This window comes from Camelus bactrianus, chromosome 9 (assembly GCF_048773025.1).
Source record: "Camelus bactrianus isolate YW-2024 breed Bactrian camel chromosome 9, ASM4877302v1, whole genome shotgun sequence".
NCBI classification, from domain to species: Eukaryota; Metazoa; Chordata; class Mammalia; order Artiodactyla; family Camelidae; genus Camelus; species Camelus bactrianus.
Genome location: NC_133547.1, coordinates 39,515,085 through 39,534,621, shown reverse-complemented (window position 1 = coordinate 39,534,621; position 19,537 = coordinate 39,515,085). Strand labels below are relative to the sequence as shown.

The window sequence follows — 19,537 nt, the reverse complement described above, 5'->3', positions numbered from 1 at the left end:
AGGAGGCAGCTGGAGTGACCTGTAAGGCTAGATGGGAGTGTTCAGGGCCATTTGAAAGTTTCTAACCCCAAAGCCCAATGGGCTTTTCAAACAGGAAAGAGCGGTGTGTGGTAGTGACCAAAAACAGCCTCCTGCTCACTATGTAAACTGCCTTTCTTCAAACCGAACAGTTGAGGCTACAGGAATGTGTATTTCTCATCCTTCTGAGTAAATGGGAGCCGCCTGCTCTTTTGTCCTCTTGCCCTGGCTTTGTTATCCCAGAGCTGAGGGCAATGGCTACGGTAGGCATGGGCTAGTGAGCCCGCCTGTAGCCAGAGAGCCACTGCGGTCACCCCTTCAGGTGCTCCTGTTTTGACAGGGTTTCCAAGTAGCAAGATTCAAAGGATCAGCCCAAGACACCAGTGGAAAGCCAAACATATGGCTTCTTTCCTGGGTACCAAGCCCCAGCGGACCTAGGCAAGTTGCTGCTTTAGGGACCAAGGAAGATGAATAAAGCTCCTAAGTGACAGGCCGGTTCAGAGTCCTGTTCTCATCCTCCCAAAGGAACACAGCAAACATCAAGCACTGCCAAGGAGTCAGGGCTCCTGGTTTCCACCCGGCCATGTTTTCTCATCTCCCTTCCCCACCTTGTACTGCCTTCCCTATGACAGAGGAGGTATAAACATGTTCTCACCCTCCCGCCTGGGACTGTCACAAAGATAAAGATCATCTATAGGAAGTCTTTTAGACTCCTAGGGGAGAAGCACTAAACTAACATAAGGTGTTATTAAAATAGTGCTTATAGATGCAGATGAGAGGCGGCAGATAAATAAAGAGCCTAAACATCGTCCTCCACAGAGAAAGGGTGGGTTCGCTATTAGGGCAACAGTGGGAGCTCCAGAGAAGTGACTAAAACCTTCTCCCCACCCCCTACCCCCAGGCCTGTGGGCTCTATCAATCCTCTGGGGTTGCAGCTACAAGCTGCCAGGCAGTTGGGGACGACTGGAAAGAGAAAAGTAGCTATTATGTGGCCCTGCCCCGTGCTTTTGTGTCTAGGGGCTCTTTTGGATTAAACAGTCTCATCACCCTGGTGTCTCCCAGCCTCCCTCCCTCCCAATGGAGCCCTTCCTAGGGAACAGAAGTGCTGTGAGGCTTTTTATATCAACTCTGGTCCCTAAGCTAGCCGTACCTGACTGCTTTAATAAGGCAGGAACAACTTTACAAAGGAGGACCCTGCCCTTGCCCTGCAAGCCTGTGTGTCTAAGACTCAAAGTTTCCACTTTCCCCTTGAGCCTTTACTAAATCTACCCCTGCCTTCACCTACCTTCTCAAAGGCTCTCTGCTAAATGGAATAATGACCTTATCTAGGAGGGAAAATAGAAGTGAGCATGGTTCCAGGGAGAACTGTTAGAGACAGGGCTCAGGTTCTGGGCAGAAGATTGAAGAATAGTCCTACCCTCCCTCAGAGATGCTTTATTACATGGTTTCATTAGTCATCGGTGACTGGATCCTATGTCCAAGCGAGAAAAAAGGAACACTGCGTTGTACACGGCGGCAGACGGTTCCTCTTTTAGCAATGCAGGCAGATGGGGTGGGCGATGAGTGCGTGCTTGGCTTCCTTGACGGTGGGCAAGCTCTGAGATTCCAGCTGATAGAAATGAAAGCCTGGCCAAATGGGAGAAAGGAATGTTCAGGAATCAGTGACCTCCATGTTCTGCAGCTGGTTCTCCAGGGCAGCATCGCTTGCTGCTCCTTTCTTTTTGCTGCCCTCCTGCTGCTTCTTCTGCTTCTTCAGTGGTTCTTGGTCAATGGGTGCAGGCTTCACAAAGGGGATCAGTTCTTGGAGACCTGTAAAGGAAAAGCCAACCAAATAACCCTGGGTTTCTCAGGAGTCAAAGCCCAGGGACCTCTGGGGAGAAGTTCCACCACACGACAACAGCGGGCACTGCTTTCATTGACTCTTTTCTTTCCCAGTCTGAATTTTAGCTGCGTTTAAACAGAATATCACGTCTGTACTGGCTACTTTTCAGCCAGGCCCCCTGCAATGCCCAGCACCAGAGGACAGGCAAGTTTTGGGGACAAGAATGTACAAGAAGACTTGGTGCATTCTGAAAGGGGCTTACTACTGAGAAGAGTGTGAAGACAAGAGAAGAGGAGGAAGGTGGGCTGGGCTGGGAGTCTCACCTGGCGGCATGAACTCCTTCAATTTCTCAGGCACAATGATGCCCTCTTCTGTCTGGTAGTTCTCCAGGATGGCACAGATGGTGCGAGTAGTGGCACACATCGTGGCATTGAGCATGTGGACAAACTCTACCTGCGAGGAGAGGGTCCCCAGAGGAAGCAGTTACACTCAACCCTCAGCTGGTCTTACTGATGACCAGGAACCAGCCACTCAGCCAGAACTCCCCAGCTGCCAACTATCTAAATCCAAATCCAAAATCAAATAAAAAATGGGCTTTATACATTATTGATCTCTAAAAATTGAACTGTATTTGGTATTCATTGCCTATTAGATAACTTCAGGAGATTCTTCATGTCTCCATGAGTGACCAGTGGTAGATCCCAGTATTTTGATTAGGGTCTGAAAATTGGGTTTGAAGAGAGAAGCTTACAACTCTTCTTGGGTGAGAAGAGGGAAAACACTGCCTCCCACTTGTTCTATGTAGACAAATGGGGATTACACTTTATCTGGAGTTACGAAAAACAAAGCCAAAAAGAAAAAAGCTAGAATTACCTTATAGAATAGAGCTAGATTCAGGTTTCTATCAAAATGGACTCAGTCCTGATTCAGTGAAGTTACTTTCAGATTCCCTTTTTGGTCAGATTTTCCCAGGATTCTGGGAAATAACGTACTCCAAAGACTCAGAAATAAGATGGATCTACTCTGCACCAGAGGCCCTGCTTCCCAACTCCCCAGGAGCCGTCTACCTTGTCCATCATCTTCTTGGTTTGCCCGTATCGGATTCGGAGCCGGCGAGCCTGATAGTCTGTGCAGTTAGAACAGGAGACTAACTCACGGAAGGCTCCTGAGCCTGGAAACCAGGCCTCCAGGTCAAGCTTCTTACTGGCAGCATGATTCAAAGATCCTGTAAGGAAAAACCCCCAGAATTCATGAAGGAGGGATGGTATTTCAGAAGGCTAACCTTTAGCAAACCCGAAGAATTCTTTAGTTCACAGCCTATCCCCAGAAGTGAAATCACGCCTAGATATTCTTATCACCAAAAACTCCCAAGGGAGAAGAGTGTGATATTTTAATTAACGTGGGCGATTAACTGGATTGCGAGCTGTTTCTTTGTGTGGCAGCTCAACTGGTCAGGCTGGAGTTTGTGGGATGCAGAGGAGGGAGGCCGATACCTGAGACAATATTCACAATGTGGTAAGGGATCCCCAAAGACTGGTAGAACTCCTCTGCAGTAGTAATCATCTCGTCGAACATCTCCCAGGACTTGTTGTCATGTGGCGATGAGTAGACGAACTGTTCAATCTGCAAAGAGGGACAGAGGGGATGGTGATGGCAGCACAGGGTGAATAAACTGAAGACTGAAGGGGGAGATACGCTCACAATGAAGACCCATTCCTACACCCCTGGGAGTCAGGCATGGCTGGGGCTCCTGGCAAGAGAGAAGGGGGTTGAACTGGACTGGCTGGGGCCACAGCAAGAACAAAAGCTTGTGCAGACAGCTCCTCACATACGTGCCAGGTACTGTGCTAAGTACTCTCCATGTGGTAACTGGTTTAATCTCCACAGTAGCCTAATGAGGTAGGTACAACTATTATCTGCCTTTTACAGAGAAGGAAACTGAGCACAGAGAGGTTAAGCAGCTTGTTCAAGGTTACACAGCTGTAAGTGGTGGAGCTGGCCTTTGGACTCAGGCAGCCTGGTTCCAGAGTCCATGCTCATCACCCCTCCACCACGCGCTTCTCTGGCTCTTCCCAGAAACACAGATGGTGGTAACGAGAGGAAAGCCTGGGGCTGGGATGGGCCTGAAAATACAGATCCCGTCTCTCCTCCAACCACCCTGGACAGATAGAAGGGTCCTATTCCTCACCCTGACCTGTCTACTCACCTTCTCAAACTGATGGACTCGAAAGATGCCACGGGTGTCACGGCCGTGGGAGCCCACCTCCTGGCGAAAGCAGGTGGACAGGCCGGCATATTTGATCGGCAAATCCTCTGGCCGAAGCCACTCATCCCGGTGGAGGGCAGCGATGGGCTGTTCGGAGGTGGCGATCAAATACTTCTCCTCGTAGGTGTTGTCATCAGACTTCTCACTGCCTTTGCCAATCACCTGTAGGAGGGTAACATTTACCAGTTAAAAGTGAAGGAGGAGGACCTCACCTCGAGCAAGAAACCAAAGAAGAGTCAAGTGATGGGAGGAAGAATTTTCTTCAATCTCTGCCTAGGAATGAGAAAGAAATGCTAAAAAGACAAGGGAGGGAATAGGTCAATCCAAAATGAGGTCCCTACTAGAGATCAAAGAAATGCAAATTAAAAGGAGGTAAAATGTTCTGATGATATTTTTACTTTATGTAATAAGTGAAACACTTATAAATGATGTATGATGTCAATAATGGCAACTGTGAAATAAAACCTGAACTGGTAGCAATATAAATTAATCCCACTGACAAATGTCTATGAGGCACTTAGTAAGCGCCACGTCTTTTTTGCCAATGCTGGGCAAAAAGACAGTCTCTGCTCTCTTGAGTGCTTATGGGATAGTGTAGTGTGATCATCCTTGAAGAATCACTTTGGTATTCAGCTGAAGAAGGTAAGTCAAAAGAAAAAAGAGCTACAGACAGGACAAAATTCATTGTAACATTACTTACTGATGGCAAAAAAAAAGAAAGCCCAAATATTCAACAGGGGAAGAGCTGGCTAGCCTGTATTCATGCCATGTAATATTATGTAACCATTAAGAAATGAGGGTTATGAAGACCATGCAGTGACACTGAAAAATGCTTTTGATATACTGTGAAGTAAAAAGGCATATATATATATATATATATATATATATATATATATATATATATATATATATAGTCGGGGGGTGGGGGACATAGCTCATTGGTAGAATGTGTGCTTTAGCATGCACAAGGTCCTGGGTTCAATCCCCAGTACGTCCATTAAATAAACAAACAAACAAACCTAATCCCCCGCCCCAAAACAAAAACAACAAAAAATTAAATTTAAAAATAAATAAATAAATAGTTGGACAAAAATAAAAAGTAAAAAAATTATATATATATATATATATATATATAGTGATTAGAAGTATGAGAAAATGATACGTGTATGAAAAAATCCCAAAAGAATATTAAAAATGACAATGGTAGTAGATAATGGGAAAGAAGATGCTTTCCCCTCCACTGCTTCCGAATTTTCTGTCAAGTAGTATTACTTTAATTAAAATTAAAAAAAAAAAAAAAAAAAAAAAGAGGGGAGGAAACTTCCTCTGGGCCAGAGTGTTTGGGGACATGGAAAACTACTTCGCGACCCACCAGGAGGAATTTAGCCACTTGTGAGGCTGTACTCATACAACGTGAAAAAAAGAAACTCTAGAGCTTGCAGTCTAATACGATACAGCCGCTAGCCACATACGGCTATTTAAATTAAATTAAAATTTAATCCCTCGGTTGCACTGGCCACATTTCAAGTGCCCAACAACCACATGTGGCTGGTGGCCGCCACACTGGCTAGGACATCTCCACTAACTACTGCAGGAAGTTCTAGTAGACAGCACTCACTGCTCTAGAGAATTATTAAACTGAGGTTATCAGACAAGAGGTACCAGTCAAAATTCCTCACTATGGAGACCTGTGACTCTCCCGGCCTATGGATTCAAGAAGCATCTGGATAAGAGACAGAGAATGCAGGAAACACAGGGAGCACCTGCCACCTAGTATTTCTCATAATCCTCCATATAAGTTTCTCCATGGTGTCACTTGCAGGGCATCCTTCTAAAATTCAGTTAGTGATTATCCAGTCTTGGGGGCTGGGATGAGAACAAGAGAAAAGATAAAAAAGGTCTCCTCTAATAACGTATATGTTCCTCTCATTAAAAGGAAGAAGAGGAGGACACCAGGCTGTACTAACTCTCAGGGTTTGGACAGAGCATTTTATTTCCCACTGCATCTTCAATGAAAACCTAACTTTGAACTCACCAACAGGACCTAGTGGGCAGAAGGTTCTAATTATTAACTCATCTCTCTACATAAGCTAAATCAGATGAGGCCAAGAGCAGTTATCTAACTATCCCCTACCTGGGTCTTGGGAGGCAACAGCAGATAAGAATGAAGTATACCCCCCCTGCCCCCGCCATGACAGAACAGTGTTAAGGGAGAGGGACAAGTGAGATGTGGACACTGCTGTGATGAGCAGCTGTTTGCAGAGACACTCTAGAAATTCTGAGTGCTGGGCACAGGCGGCGGGTGCTACAGCTGGTTATGAAAGCTGGTTCATCAGAATGACCTTCTGAACCTCAACTCAAATCCTCTGGCTCTCCCTGAGGTGGTCCATGGTTGAGAAAGACCCACAAACTGGAAGCTACATCCATTCCAAGGAAAGTATGTCTCACCCTATAGAAGCTTCCAGTCTGGGGTCAGGAGTGGGAGGACATGGGAAGATCAGCCACCTCTACAACTTCCTTTTGTCCACATTTAATAATAATATATGAGCTTCTTTTCTAACCTCACAGTGCTAAAGCACACTCAGTTTAGAGACATCACATAGACTATCTGCGGAACGATAAACTAGGCTCTGTGTCTGCGCTGTTCAAATGGGAGCCACTAGCCACATGTGGCCATTTAAATTAAAATTAATAAAAATTAAAAATTTACTTCCTCAGTTGCACTAGCCACATTTTAAGTGCTCAACGATCACCGCAAGAAGTTCTGCGGGGCAGCAAGGTTAGGTCTTTGAAGTTAAACTTCATACCTTAAGAAGTCATTCTGCCACACTGCCCTAGGCTACTCACCTTATAAAGTTCTTCATCAAACTGGCTGAGCTGTGCCACCTCCTGCATGACCTCCTTCCGCATGAAGAAGGGGGTATAAATGGGAATGTAGCCCCGACTTCCCAAGGTGCGCAGGGCATACTGGATGAGTGCCTGTTCCAGGAACACCAGGACTCCCTAAAGGAGCAGAGACAGCACTGTGTGATTGCGTTCCATCGCCACCATGTTCGCCTGCTAGTATTTACCCTCAGGGGCAACTGGGGGCAAAGAGGAGGCCACGAAGACCACAGATCCCAACAACAGACTCAACTCATGTAGTTCTTTCTTAACACACTAGTTAAGCCAGCATATCATCCACAGAGAATTCCCTTTAAGATATCAGACCAAGGGAAAAGGCTTACCTTGCCCAGGGTACATGGGAAAGTTTTCTTGTGCTAATTCTTAACACACTAGACTCATTTGCACATGTAGACCACATCTATGTGTGTGTCTAGATGGACAGTACTTCCAGAAATTGTTTTGCCATGTCTTTCTGGAAGGCTTCCCTGAATTCATCTGCCTTCTGTCCCAGCTAATCTGGACCTGCTGCCTCTGCTTACCCGTTCTCATGGCACTCTGGGCCCACTCACACCACAGCACTTGTCACAGTGAGTTCTGACTCTTTGTTACTTGTTCCACTGTCCAATTACACTGAGCTCCTTAAAGGCAGAGGCTGTTCTAACTCAGTCAGCAGAACATGTGTTCACTACAGAGGATCGCTTAGTGGCTTTTGTTCTAGGGAATCCTGATAAGCACTCTCCTGCCTTAGAAAGAGAATTGTATCTAATTGCCAATAAGTCTGTAGTAGAAAGGCAAGTGCAAGTGGTACACTTGTGGGCTCTTTAACTAGGCTATGTTTTCTGCATTTGTTTTTCCCCCATTCTTTCTTTATAACCAGCCTCCCTGGTTGCCGACTCTTACCTTCAGGAAGTATCCTCGACTCCCAGCCACCACAGCCCCCTTTTCGCCTTCAAAGCCATCTACCATCACCACCAGGTCCACGTGAGAGTACTTCTTCCTGACTGTACAATCACCCCAAACCCTCTCTACTTTGTTGTCCGCATCCTAAGGAAACAAGACCAGAAGAGAAAGACGCATTATCTCTAAATTCTACAACCTCTGTCTTTCCAAATCCTATTCCAAGAACAACCCAGAGCTTTGTGAAGCTACTGCTTAACTCCAATATTAGGCTCTGATCCTTGTGTACAAAGAGGAGGGAATGTGCAAGAGAATTTGTGCTCAACAAAGAAATAATAATTTATAAATTCCCAGAAGTGATTCTAACCATGGAGCCAAAATCACGATATTGCAAAAGATCTGTAGTATTCTCTCATTTTTTACCCTTTTAAGTGACTCCTTGAAAATCCTGCACGCAGACAACATTTCCTTGGACAATCAGCATTGCCTGGGGTACAGAGGAGAATGTAGATTTTTTTTCCAGGCTCTCATTGGTCCCGGGGCCACACGAGGGTGGGCTGGGGGCCCTGACCTCCTGAGTCTGCCACCCCAGCCTTCAGTGAGTTTAATGTTCGTTCACCAGGGAATGAATGAAAGAGGCACAGATGGGCCCTGCCAGGGCTGGGGTGTCAGGGAACAAAGGCTGGGCTCAGAGCAGCTTTGTGCCGGGGAAGCTCCCACTCAGCAGGAAACTTTTATCATGCAGATTTCCCTTCAACCTGCAGCTTCTCAGCAGGGTGTGGGTGAGGGGTGAGGGTGATTTTGCAGATCCCTCCCACAGGACTAGCTGCTACCAAGGGCAACAAGCAGTGGAGGACAGCAGCCCGATTGCGAAGAGATTTCTGTGCCAGGAGTCTCCCTCCACCTACCTGCTGTCTCCGCTTACTTCCCAATCAGGCAGGGATCTGACTTCCAATTCTCAATTGGTGGGCAGAGCGAATATACAAAGAGCCTGCTTCTATTATGCTGGGCGTCCTCCTCCCACCCCACCCCCTCCCCAACAGAGAGGGGCGACGTCGCCAGCCTGCTGTGGCACTGATGCCTACCTCATCATTACTGATGGGCACAGAGGGGTGCAGAAGGTTCCCGATCTCTCGAAGGTTCTCAAACCGCTCTGCTTCCAGCTTTATCCGCTCGGCATCACACTTGAGGATGGCTTCGTCAATGAGGAGTCGGACTTTTTTGATTTGGGAGACTTTCAGGTTCTGAAGACAAACAGGTCAAGCCCATCCACGGCGAGTCAAGGACAGAATAGGAAAAAGGTTCTGTGGCCCTAACCGTCGAATGACAACCCTTGTGATAGCATTTTAAAAATGGACACTGAAGGCTTTCAAAGAACTGAGATTAATTTCCCACAGGGATACACAGTCTTTGACAAATCCACTGGCAGTTTCTTTTGGGGTGCCTAAGGCAGAGATCGAGAAATTCTGGCCACTTTTCTTGTTCCTCTATATCTCAGGAGTTTTAATGCCTTAAAACACCACTCTTTTTAAGAGCTCTTTCCACCTGCACTTTCTGATATTCCTGACTATACCAATTTGGCTCTCTATTATTTACCACATTTAACTGTTCTCTAGGAAAATTATAAATTTATTAGGAGCAAGAGACCTTGTCTTAAGTTTATTTTGTATTCCTTATTTCAGGTGCTTCAAACCGTACCCTGATTTCTTGGGGAGCCCTCAGCAGGTAGGGCAGGACGGGAACAGCATCCCCAACCGAGACCTTCGAGCACAGCAACTTTGCTTTTTTGTGTTTTGTTCTTGCTATGCTTTTGTGCTATGGGCTTTAAGGAAGGGTTCAGTGACTGAAAAACTTGAAAATTACTGCTCTAGGCCTATTGTAGTCAATATTGACTGAATTACAAGCAATCAAAAATTCCTTGACTCTGCAGAAATGGAGTTACATAAATCAAACATAGTTCAGTTCCTTTTTTCTCTTCTTCCCACTCGACTTTTCCTCTCCACCTGTCTCCACCTCTGCCATCTAATACTCAGTACAGAGTATAACAAGGGCGGACGGGGACATTTCCCAGCTGCAGAAATTCAAGGATGCCACAATGCTACGTGGGGCAGAGTGTCAGTACTTGCTTGTCTGGGAGTAAAGCTAAGATGAAAAAGCAGAAATCCCAACCTGGAAAAGGACAATATCTTACATTTAAAGTGTCTGCAGTGAGGTCATCGAGATTTAATACATCTTCCGGAATGGACTCATCATTTCCCATTGGCTCTTTCTTCTGCAGGAGAGGGGGAAAAAAAGGAACCAAGTAACAACAACACAAAGGCACAATTAACTATAGAGAAGGGTTTTTGTTGTTGTTTTTGTCCTTAATGGAGGCACTGGGTGGGGACTGAACCCAGGACCTCATGCATGCCAAGCACACACTCTACCACTGAGCTATACGCCCCACCACAAGTAATTATAAAAGAAAATTTCTGACATTTTTTTTGTAAGTGCACACCAAATTAATATATCATATAAACTAGTCACAAAACTGTCTATATAACTTAGTCTCTAAAAGATGCAAAACATGGGAGGAAAAATTAGTAAATTGGAAGCAAGAAATCAATGTTTCAAGTCCCAGTCCTGCCACTTTCTAGTTTTCTGATCCTGGACAGATGGATTAGCCCATCGGGGTCAGAGGGTTGACACCATCAGGAACCTAAGAAGAGAAACGACATGGACGTAGAATAGTTATGGCCCAGAGATCGTGTGAAAATGCTCAGGAGCCAGCGCTGGGCAGGTGCCTGCACGTGAATTTGTGAACCTTCCTTCCCCTGCTAAGAATGGCCCCAGCCCTGAGGACTGAGGCTAAGGGGGAAAAATGGATGGGATGATAGAATATTAGGGAGCCAAAGAAACACAGTTTTTGAGGAAAAAAGCCACAGAACCCGGAACTAAGTTTAGAGCAATCAATGCAATTTGGCAAAATGGCAGGGCTAAATTTTTTCCCTTCTGGTTTCTCTCCTCACCCTTCTTTACGATATTCTGCCAAAGCATCATTTCTAATCCTTGCCCAAAGCCATGGAGAAAATAATTTTAAGAGTTAAATTAAATTGAGATAAACAAAATTATCAAAGGTCATTATAACAAGACATGTAAGACCCCAGTAAGACACATAAAAGTAAGTTGAGAAGAATTTGGGTCTGCTCTGCAAGTAAAAGTAATATATAGATGTATTGAAATCATGTTTAGTGTCCTAAAGATTTATTTGACAGCCATACATCAAAGTGACAAGGATTCTATTCAAAATTCAACTTACACCCTCAGGGATTCAAGCAAAATCATCTTAAAAAGTTGGAAAAGTCTGAAAATATCAGAATGAGTCTTGATGAAAACAGGCATTGAATTACTGAGTAGAAAAAAATGGCCTAAATCTCAAAACTTTCCATTTAGTAGTCAAGATAGCTGAGGCTCTCTTGCTATTGGATAATCCTTTAGGGCAGCAAATTCAAGTTCTGAGTTCAAGTTCTGGCTCTGCAGTTAACTTAGGGCATGATGTGAGGCAAGCCCCTTAATTTCCTAAGCCTATTACCTTACCCTTTTAATAGGACTGACAAATGTACTACATACACTCCAGGTTTACAGCAAAGATCAAAACCAAAATGAGATGTATATGAAAGCGTTTTGAATACTTTCAAGTGCTATACAAATTAAAGCACTGTAGTACTATTTCAACAGACAGCAAGCCAGAACACTCCTTGCAGGGCCAGCAGTAAAGGGAACTAAAAATGTTACTGCAAACGAAAACACTTACTCCCATCTTCTTGCTCTGAAAAACACTTGGCCGGCACTATCTTTATATGTGCCCCAAAGAACACATAGGCAGGAGTGTATGTGGAAATTAATATAATTATGGGGCCTCTGACATGCAAAAGACTTAGCTTCATGAGTCCCACATACAGGACTCATGAAGGATAATCATACAGGAAGAAAACTCTGTGATTATCGATATCAATTTCTACAGCCTGTGACAGGCTGAAAGTGTAACAAAACAGAGTTAAAGAGAAGGATGCAGACCATCATAAGTATAAGGTGCTAGAATCCCAAGGGAGTCCATTAGTTATGCTCTTTCCTGGTTCGGGTTCCAAAATTTCCTAATTTTTTTTTTGGTTTGGCTTAGAGGTTTGCAACTTAAAAACAAGACAGATTATAGGGTGAATTTAATGTTTTTTTAAAAAACGATTAAGGGCTAAAAGGGTATTTTTGAAGAAAGATTCAAAACATGAACTAATCTAATTACCAAAGTAAGGCTGAACTGAAACAACATTCTTCAAGGACAGGAAGGGTTTCTGAATGAAGGCCAGTAGCTTCTTGCCATCCATTGTTACTCCCATTGCTAAGTAACTACAATGTTCTAGGCATTATGCCATGTTTTCTATATTTAAGAAATTCAGTTCCCACAATTGTATTCTAAAGTTTGTGTTAGAATCATCATTCCACAGACAAAAAAAAAACTGTGGCTCAGAAGTTAACTTGCTTAAAGTCACATAACCAACAGTCTAGGATTTGGACTCCATATCTGTGCTCTCTTCATTAAAGATAAAGAATCTAAAATCTGCCACAAGAAAACCTTTCTGGCATTGTAGGTTAAGCTCAAGAAATAACTGGAAAGGATTACTGGTGAAATTCATACTCTTATTATAAGAACAGAACAGACAACGAATGACATGCGTGGCAAGAATCTTATCTTGTGACAGACTGTGTCCCCCTCAGATTCCTATGTTGAAACCTAATCCCCAGTGTGACAGTATTTGGAGGTGGGGTCTTTCAGAGGCGATGAGGTCAGAGCCCTCATGAATGGGATTAGTGCCCTTATAAAAGATGCCCCCGAGAGCTCCTTCCACCATGTGAGGGCACAGCAAGACGACTGTCTATGAACCAGGAAGTGGGCCCTCATCAATCTGCCGGCGCCTTGAACTCAGACTTCCCGGCCTCCAGAACTGTGAGAAATAAATTTCTGTTGTTTATAAGCCAGCCAGTCAATGGTATTCGGTCACAGCCGCCCAAACAGACTAAGACATACCTGAGGACAGAAGATGGACTCACTGATGCTTCAAAGTGCCTCATGTCTCTCCCCACTTTCCTTTCTTTCTTTCTAAAAATAATTTTCCCCCTTTGGTAAGAAATTCAGTATCTCATAGGATCCAACACTAACTTAGAAATTATGTGAGTATTAATTAAGAATAAGGTAAATTACCTCTGCTCACGCTCTCAAGACTGTTACTCAGTTCTCTTACCTTCATTTTCTCTCCAATTGTCTTGCTGCATAAGTTCTTCAGTTTGTTCAAGTTGTCTGCCCGAAATCTGCCTGAAGAATAAAGAACCCAAGAATATAGCAAAGACAGGCACAAATGTTGACACCTCCGTTCCTAATCATGGCTCCTTAGGACTAATCTCAGCCCAAGGCCAGAATGCAGGCAGAGCTAAAGGATCTGCCTCAGGAAGTTGTGAAATCTTACAGCTTTAGAATCCCCAATTTAGTTGGCATATATTGGTGACTACGATAGGATTCCCCAGCAATTGGTGACAAAGAAAAGGCCACTCTGGGACTGAAATTTAAAAGTATCACAACTTGGATGATACCACTATAGATAAAGTGACATATCTGAGAAACCCAGAAAATACTCAAGTAACTATAACCAGTTCAATTATGTCAAAATTCATTTAAAGAAACCCTGTGGTATGCACCAGAATCTAGAAAAAAGGCAGTCATGTTCCTATGAACTTGGCTGCTACATCTCTGTGCTAGAAATGGTTGATGTTATTCCCTTTGCTTTGACACAGTGCTCATCTGGCAGCCTTGAGAATAATTCAGTTTCTTACATTTTGGTTTCTTTTGGGGAAGACAGTGCACTAAGCAGCCTGCATAGGTATTCTGGCCCAAATTAACATCTTGGTATTGTCTAACCCTGATTAGTTGGACCTCTTGACCAACAAGCACATGAAAAGATGTTCAGTATCGCTAATTATCAGAGAAGTGTAAGTCAAAACTACAATGAGGTATCACCTCACACTGGTCAGAATGGCTATCATTCAAAAGTCCACAAACGATTAATGCTAGGCAGGGTGTGGAGAAAAGGGAATCCTTCTACACTGTTGGTCGGAATGTAATTTGGTGCAGCCATTATGGAGGACAGTAAGGAGGTTTCTTAAAAACTGAGAATAGAGTTGCCATTTGATAGAGCAGTCCCACTCCTGTACATAAATCTGGAGAAAACCCTAATTCAAAAAGATACATGCACTCCAACGTTCATAGCAGCACTATATACAATAGCCAAGACATGGAAGCAATCTAAATGTCCTCTGACAGACAAGTGGATAAAAAAGACATGGTATATGTATATACACAATGAAATATCACTCAGCCATAAAAAAGAATGAAATAATGCCATTTGCAGCAACATGGATGGACCTAGAGATTATCATACTAAGTGAAGTAAATCAGAAAGAGAAAGACGAATATCATACAACATCACTTACACGTACAATCTAAAAAAAGAGACACACATTAACTTATTTACAAAACAGAAACAGACTCACAGACAAGAGAAAACAAACTTATGGTTACCCAAAGGGAAAGGAGGGAAAGAGGGCCAAATTAGGAGTCTGGGATTAGCAGATACAAACTACTATGTATAAAATAGATAAACAACAAGGCCCTGCTATATAGCACAAGGAACTATATTCAATAGCTTGTAATAACCTATAGTGAAAAAGAATATATATGTATACTGAGTCACTATGTTGTACACCAGAAACTAACACAACATTGTAAATTAACTATACTTCAATTAAAAAAAATAGTTGGACCTCTTGAATCTAAGCTTTAGCAACAATATGGTAAAACTCAAGCTTTGGACAGGTAGAGATAAGACAGCACCTAGACATGACTATCATTTAAGGTTTTGCCAAACTTTAAACTAACCTTCAGCACAAAGTATATAACTACTTTTTCAATCACTTATTCACATTGATTACATAGATGGAGAACAGACTAGTGGTTGTCAGGGGTTAGAGGGGGCAGGGGGAAGGGAATGGACTACAAAGGGATGACAGCAAAAGGGATCTCTCTGGTGATGGAACAGTTCTGTATCTTGTGTGTCAGTGGTTATATAAATCTACACATGTGATAAAAATCACATGGAGCTACAGGCACACACAAATGAGTATATGTAAAATTGGTGAAATGTGAATAGGGTCTGTGGACTGTAGCAACGTCAATTTCTTGGTTTTGATATTGTACCAGTTATATCAGATGTTATCATGGGTGAAGGACCTCTCATACTATTTTTATAACTTTCTGTAAGTCTATTATCTGTAAGTTTTTAAAAATTTGTATGTAGTCCTGCCTATTGGCAAGGCCCTGTGCTAAGTGTTGGGAATATTAAAAAAACAAAACAAAACAAAACAGCAACAACACTGTACCAGGTGCTGGGAAATAAAAGAGAAATATGACAATTAAAAAACAATATAACAATGCTGACTGTTTCAATCAATGAATAGAGCATATCCCTTCATTATCTGTAATCTCTCCTAACTATTATGTAGTTTTCAGTGTAGGGATATTGAACATCATTTACTAAATATATCTGTAGGTATGAGATGCTTTTTGTTACTTGTATTCAATATTTCATCAAGAATAACATTAGCTCCGGATGCTTGATAAATACGTACTATCAGATTAAGGAAGTTCCTTTCTTTTCCTAGCTTGCAGCATTTTTATCATGAGCAATCAGACATCCACATTAAAAAAATGAACTTCGATCCCTATATCACATCATACACCAAAATCAATGTGACAGAAATCATCCACCTAAAAGTGAAAGGTAAAATAATAAAACTTCTGGAAAAAAAATTGGAGAATCTTTTCAGTACCTTGGGATACGAAAAGGTTTCCTAAACAGAACACAAGAAGCACAAATTACAAAAGAAAAAAATCAATAAATTAGATATCATTAAAATTAAGAATTTCTATTCATTAAAAGACAAAGCAAAAAGATCACAGACTGGGAGAAAATATCTGCAATAAATGCAATCTGACAAGATCTTGTATACAGAATAGGTAAAGAATTTCTACAAAATAAGAAAAAGACAATCAAATAAAAATTGGTCAATAGGCTTGAACAGACACCTCTCAAAATATGCTATCCAAATGCTAACAAGTACTATATGAAAAGTACTACATGAAAAGTCAGTATATTTAGTCATCAGGAAAATGCAAATTAAAACCACAATGAGATACCACTATATATCCACCAGATGGGCTAAAATTAAAAGGATTGCCAATAGTAAGGACAAGGATGTAGAGCAACTGGAACTCTTATATATTGCTAGTGGGAGTATCAACTGCTACAACCACTTTGGAAAACTATTTGGTAGTATCTACTAAATCTAAACATATGTGTACCCTATGACCTAACAATTCCACTCCTGGGTACATACCCAACAGAAATGAGTGCTTATGTTCACCTAAAGACATAATGCTTATAGCACCTTATTCATAATAGCCTTAAACTGGTAACAACCTAAATGTCCATCAACAGAACTGGCTGGTATACTTACATGTTGGAGTACTATACAGCAGTGAAAAAGAACCAACACTCCTACAAATAACAACATAGAATAATCTTACAGATATAATTTTGAGAGAAAGAATTCACAGGCAAAAGTATTAAGTCCATTTATATGAAGTTCAAAATCAGGCAAAAGTAATTTATGGTGATAGAGGACAGAATACTGTTTTTTTGAAGGGGTAAGTGACCATGAAGGAGCATGAGGGAGCCTGCTGGAGTGCTGCAAATGTCTTAGATCTTGATCTGAATGATGGTTACAGGGGTGTATAGATTTGTAAAATTCACCAAGTTGCACAAAAGATTTGTACACTTTACTGAATTTACGGATTCATCTCAAAACACGTTTTAAAAGGTTGCATATAAAAATAGTATAAATGCCAAAACAGAGTTATATAAGATAGCATATGGGATCACACATCCTAGGCGTGGCTCTGGACTAGCTAAGACTGGGGTGAAAGAGAAACAGAAAGTTATTCTAATAAGGGCCTGGTTTAAGGCCTGTGAAGTCGGGTTAAGAAGAAGTAACTTCAACTGATAATTCCTGTAGTTAGTAATTCAAGATATACAAAAATCTAGTGACTTTGGAAGGCATCTTGACAAATGTTTATTATACACCCAAGTGTGTCCTCATTATATTACTCTGAATTAAAAAGAAGAAACCACAGTTCGAATCCTTAAATTTTGAAGAGGTGTGGTAAACCCCAATGTGGTGCTCTGACTCCAAGTCATGTCAGACTCCTGTGTTCTACACAGAGCGCTAGACCTTGGAGGTCTACAGGCAGACAATTAGGTATAGTTGTAATGGAGGGCCTTATGAAGCTTGCTGTGTCTTCAGTCAGGGAACATGATCTGAGTTCTTCATGTGGCTCTGGGTTGCAACTCCTCATTATAGCTAATGACAGAAGAACCCTAACCTCTGATCTGAGGTTCAGATGTAAAAGAATCTTGAAACAAGATCTGTCAATGTCCACCATGGGCAGCCAGTGATGGGAAAAATCATTAACTTCCCTTGGATACAAAGAGAATATTGGTTAGGGATGTCAAGTAGAAAGGAATCAAATCAATAGATACGTTGAAAATAAACTACACCAACTGCTTTCCATATGGAAAAGCAAAGTGCCCTGAACACAGAAGATATTCATGAATTCAACAAATCTTTGTCAGGCCCTTACCAAGGACCAGGTGCAGTGCTAGGATTATATGTACACATGTATATATGTATATCCGCTATGTATATGTATACCCTGGGTACTGACATACAGATGAATAAAACACAACCCTGTCCCTGGTTCATCCCCTCACCACATATCCACTCCTTATGTAAAAGACAGAACTTCCCATAGACATGTACATTATACACAAGAGACTAGGTAACACATTCAAAGTCACTGAGCAGCTGGAAAATAGCTAGACATACAAAAATCTGATACTTCTGACTTCTGACTCAATAAAAGTGTCCAGTCTAGTTTTTTCCCTTCCTTTTAACTTAATTCTGTTGCAACTCAAAACTTCAGATTGAGATTCTGGTGGTGGGATTTCATAGTCAAGTAAACCACCACAGTGGACTTGACTGTGATGTACAGAAACAGCAGACAATCTGAGCTAAATAAATATTCTCCTGGTACCCAATACCCTTATGTTACTGACTCTTCCTTTGGCTCTTTCCCTACCCCTAAGAAAATTAACTTTCCTAATAGAAATCCATCACAATTTTGGACAGTGACTGCCTTTGCAGGGCGCTGTCAGAAACCTGGCTCGCAGCTGGTTGCAGACCTATTGCATCAGATAAAATAAATCACGTGTTTTAACAGAAACTGGCTAGTTAGTGACTACTCCAGCTAATCTAGGCAGAGGTTTCTATTTAGCCTCATGAAAGATGCCCAGACCAGTTCCAGGTTCTAGCCCAACTCTGCCAATGTCTTTTCTGGAAAAATTCCACAAATCACAATTAAATAGCCTCAATAATTACAAGCTTTTTCTGGCTTCACCACACCCCTCTGCCCTTGTGTGATCTACCACTTAAGACTATTCTCGGTTCTGAAAGATCTGCCCACAGTTCAGGGGAATGGCCTTCCCAACAGCCCCAGGATCCTTGCTTTTAGCCAGGGAGCGGCCTCCAAAGTTCCAAAATGCTTTCAGTATGGGCAGAGTGAACCTACTAGGTGCAGATGTGACTCAGGTAGGCTGGAGTCTTTGATTCTATCAAAACAAAGGGAGACTACTCTGGCCTTGTTGAAGATGAGAAAAAGACCGGAGGCGACCAACGATTAAGTGTTAGGAATGGGGAACCCCCCTCGCCCCCAAACTCTGGCCGTGACTTTCTCTTGGCTACCCTTGCGGCCGGAAGGCTTGACAGGTCTTGATGCGCATGCGCCATGCTCCTTCCCCAGACTCCGGAGCAGCGAGCGGCACCCGGCACACTAGGAACGGAGGTCGCGTGGTCCCCGCAGAGGGAAGAAGTGGGATGGTCCCGGCTCCTCGGGTGCTGTTTAGGGCATAGGGAGAGCTTCGTAGTCACCGCAACTTGGGAAGGGTCTGACAAGGGGGTGGAAGCTGTGGCCTCAGCAGCGGTAACAAGATCCGAGAGATGAAATTGGGTTTAGGATCCGGGGATACCCCGAGCTACCCGGTACTTACATCGTCGCCACTCGCTGTCTGCCTTCACCAGCTGATCCACCAGTCCTGGGTCCTTGAAGCGCTTCTCCTGTGTCTCTCGGATAAGGGCTGGGTCCCCTCCTTTATCCACCCGAAACAAATCCAGATCCAGCACCATAGTGCCGTCTCCCGGGCCGACGCTAAGGGACGCGAGGTTCGTTCCGCAGCCGCCAGCCAGTGACCGACGCACTGCACCGGCGCGCTGACCCGCCCTTCCCGCGCAGGCGCAGCTTTTAGGATCGTGCGGACGCCCCGCCTCTGGGCGGGAAGAGGTTGTGTAGGAGGTAGCGGGGCCGCGGAGGCGGGGCTGGGGGGGGCGGGGCTTCTCCCGCTGCGCCCGGGACTGGCCCACTAGCGGGCCTTGCTGCTCCTGGTGTTCTT

The 19,537-nt window shown here is 43.3% G+C and overlaps 1 protein-coding gene across 1 annotated transcript; it reads right to left on the bottom strand.

The window, feature by feature from the left end:
* Positions 1-1,437: 1,437 nt before the first annotated feature.
* On the bottom strand, positions 1,438-19,375 carry SARS1 (seryl-tRNA synthetase 1). The gene is made up of 11 exons (XM_010948234.3): positions 19,139-19,375; positions 13,166-13,236; positions 10,081-10,161; positions 8,975-9,133; positions 7,893-8,036; positions 6,954-7,109; positions 4,047-4,268; positions 3,334-3,463; positions 2,908-3,065; positions 2,164-2,293; positions 1,438-1,827 (listed from the first exon to the last, which is right to left on the bottom strand). The coding sequence occupies exons 1-11, from the start codon at positions 19,272-19,274 to the stop codon at positions 1,670-1,672; spliced, it is 1,545 nt and encodes a 514-aa protein (XP_010946536.1). The 5' UTR covers positions 19,275-19,375; the 3' UTR covers positions 1,438-1,669.
* Between the last annotated feature and the right edge of the window lie 162 nt (positions 19,376-19,537).

Bases quoted from the DNA above. Each gene is read 5' to 3' on its own strand.
- SARS1 (XM_010948234.3), bottom strand. From the start codon at position 19,274: ATGGTGCTGGATCTGGATTTGTTTCGGGTGGATAAAGGAGGGGACCCA. The intron at 9,134-10,080 runs GTAAGATATTGT...GTTTGTCTTCAG, and splicing joins TCACTGCAGACACTTTAAAT to AACCTGAAAGTCTCCCAAAT. The intron at 8,037-8,974 runs GTAGGCATCAGT...TTGTTTCCTTAG, and splicing joins TGCCCATCAGTAATGATGAG to GATGCGGACAACAAAGTAGA.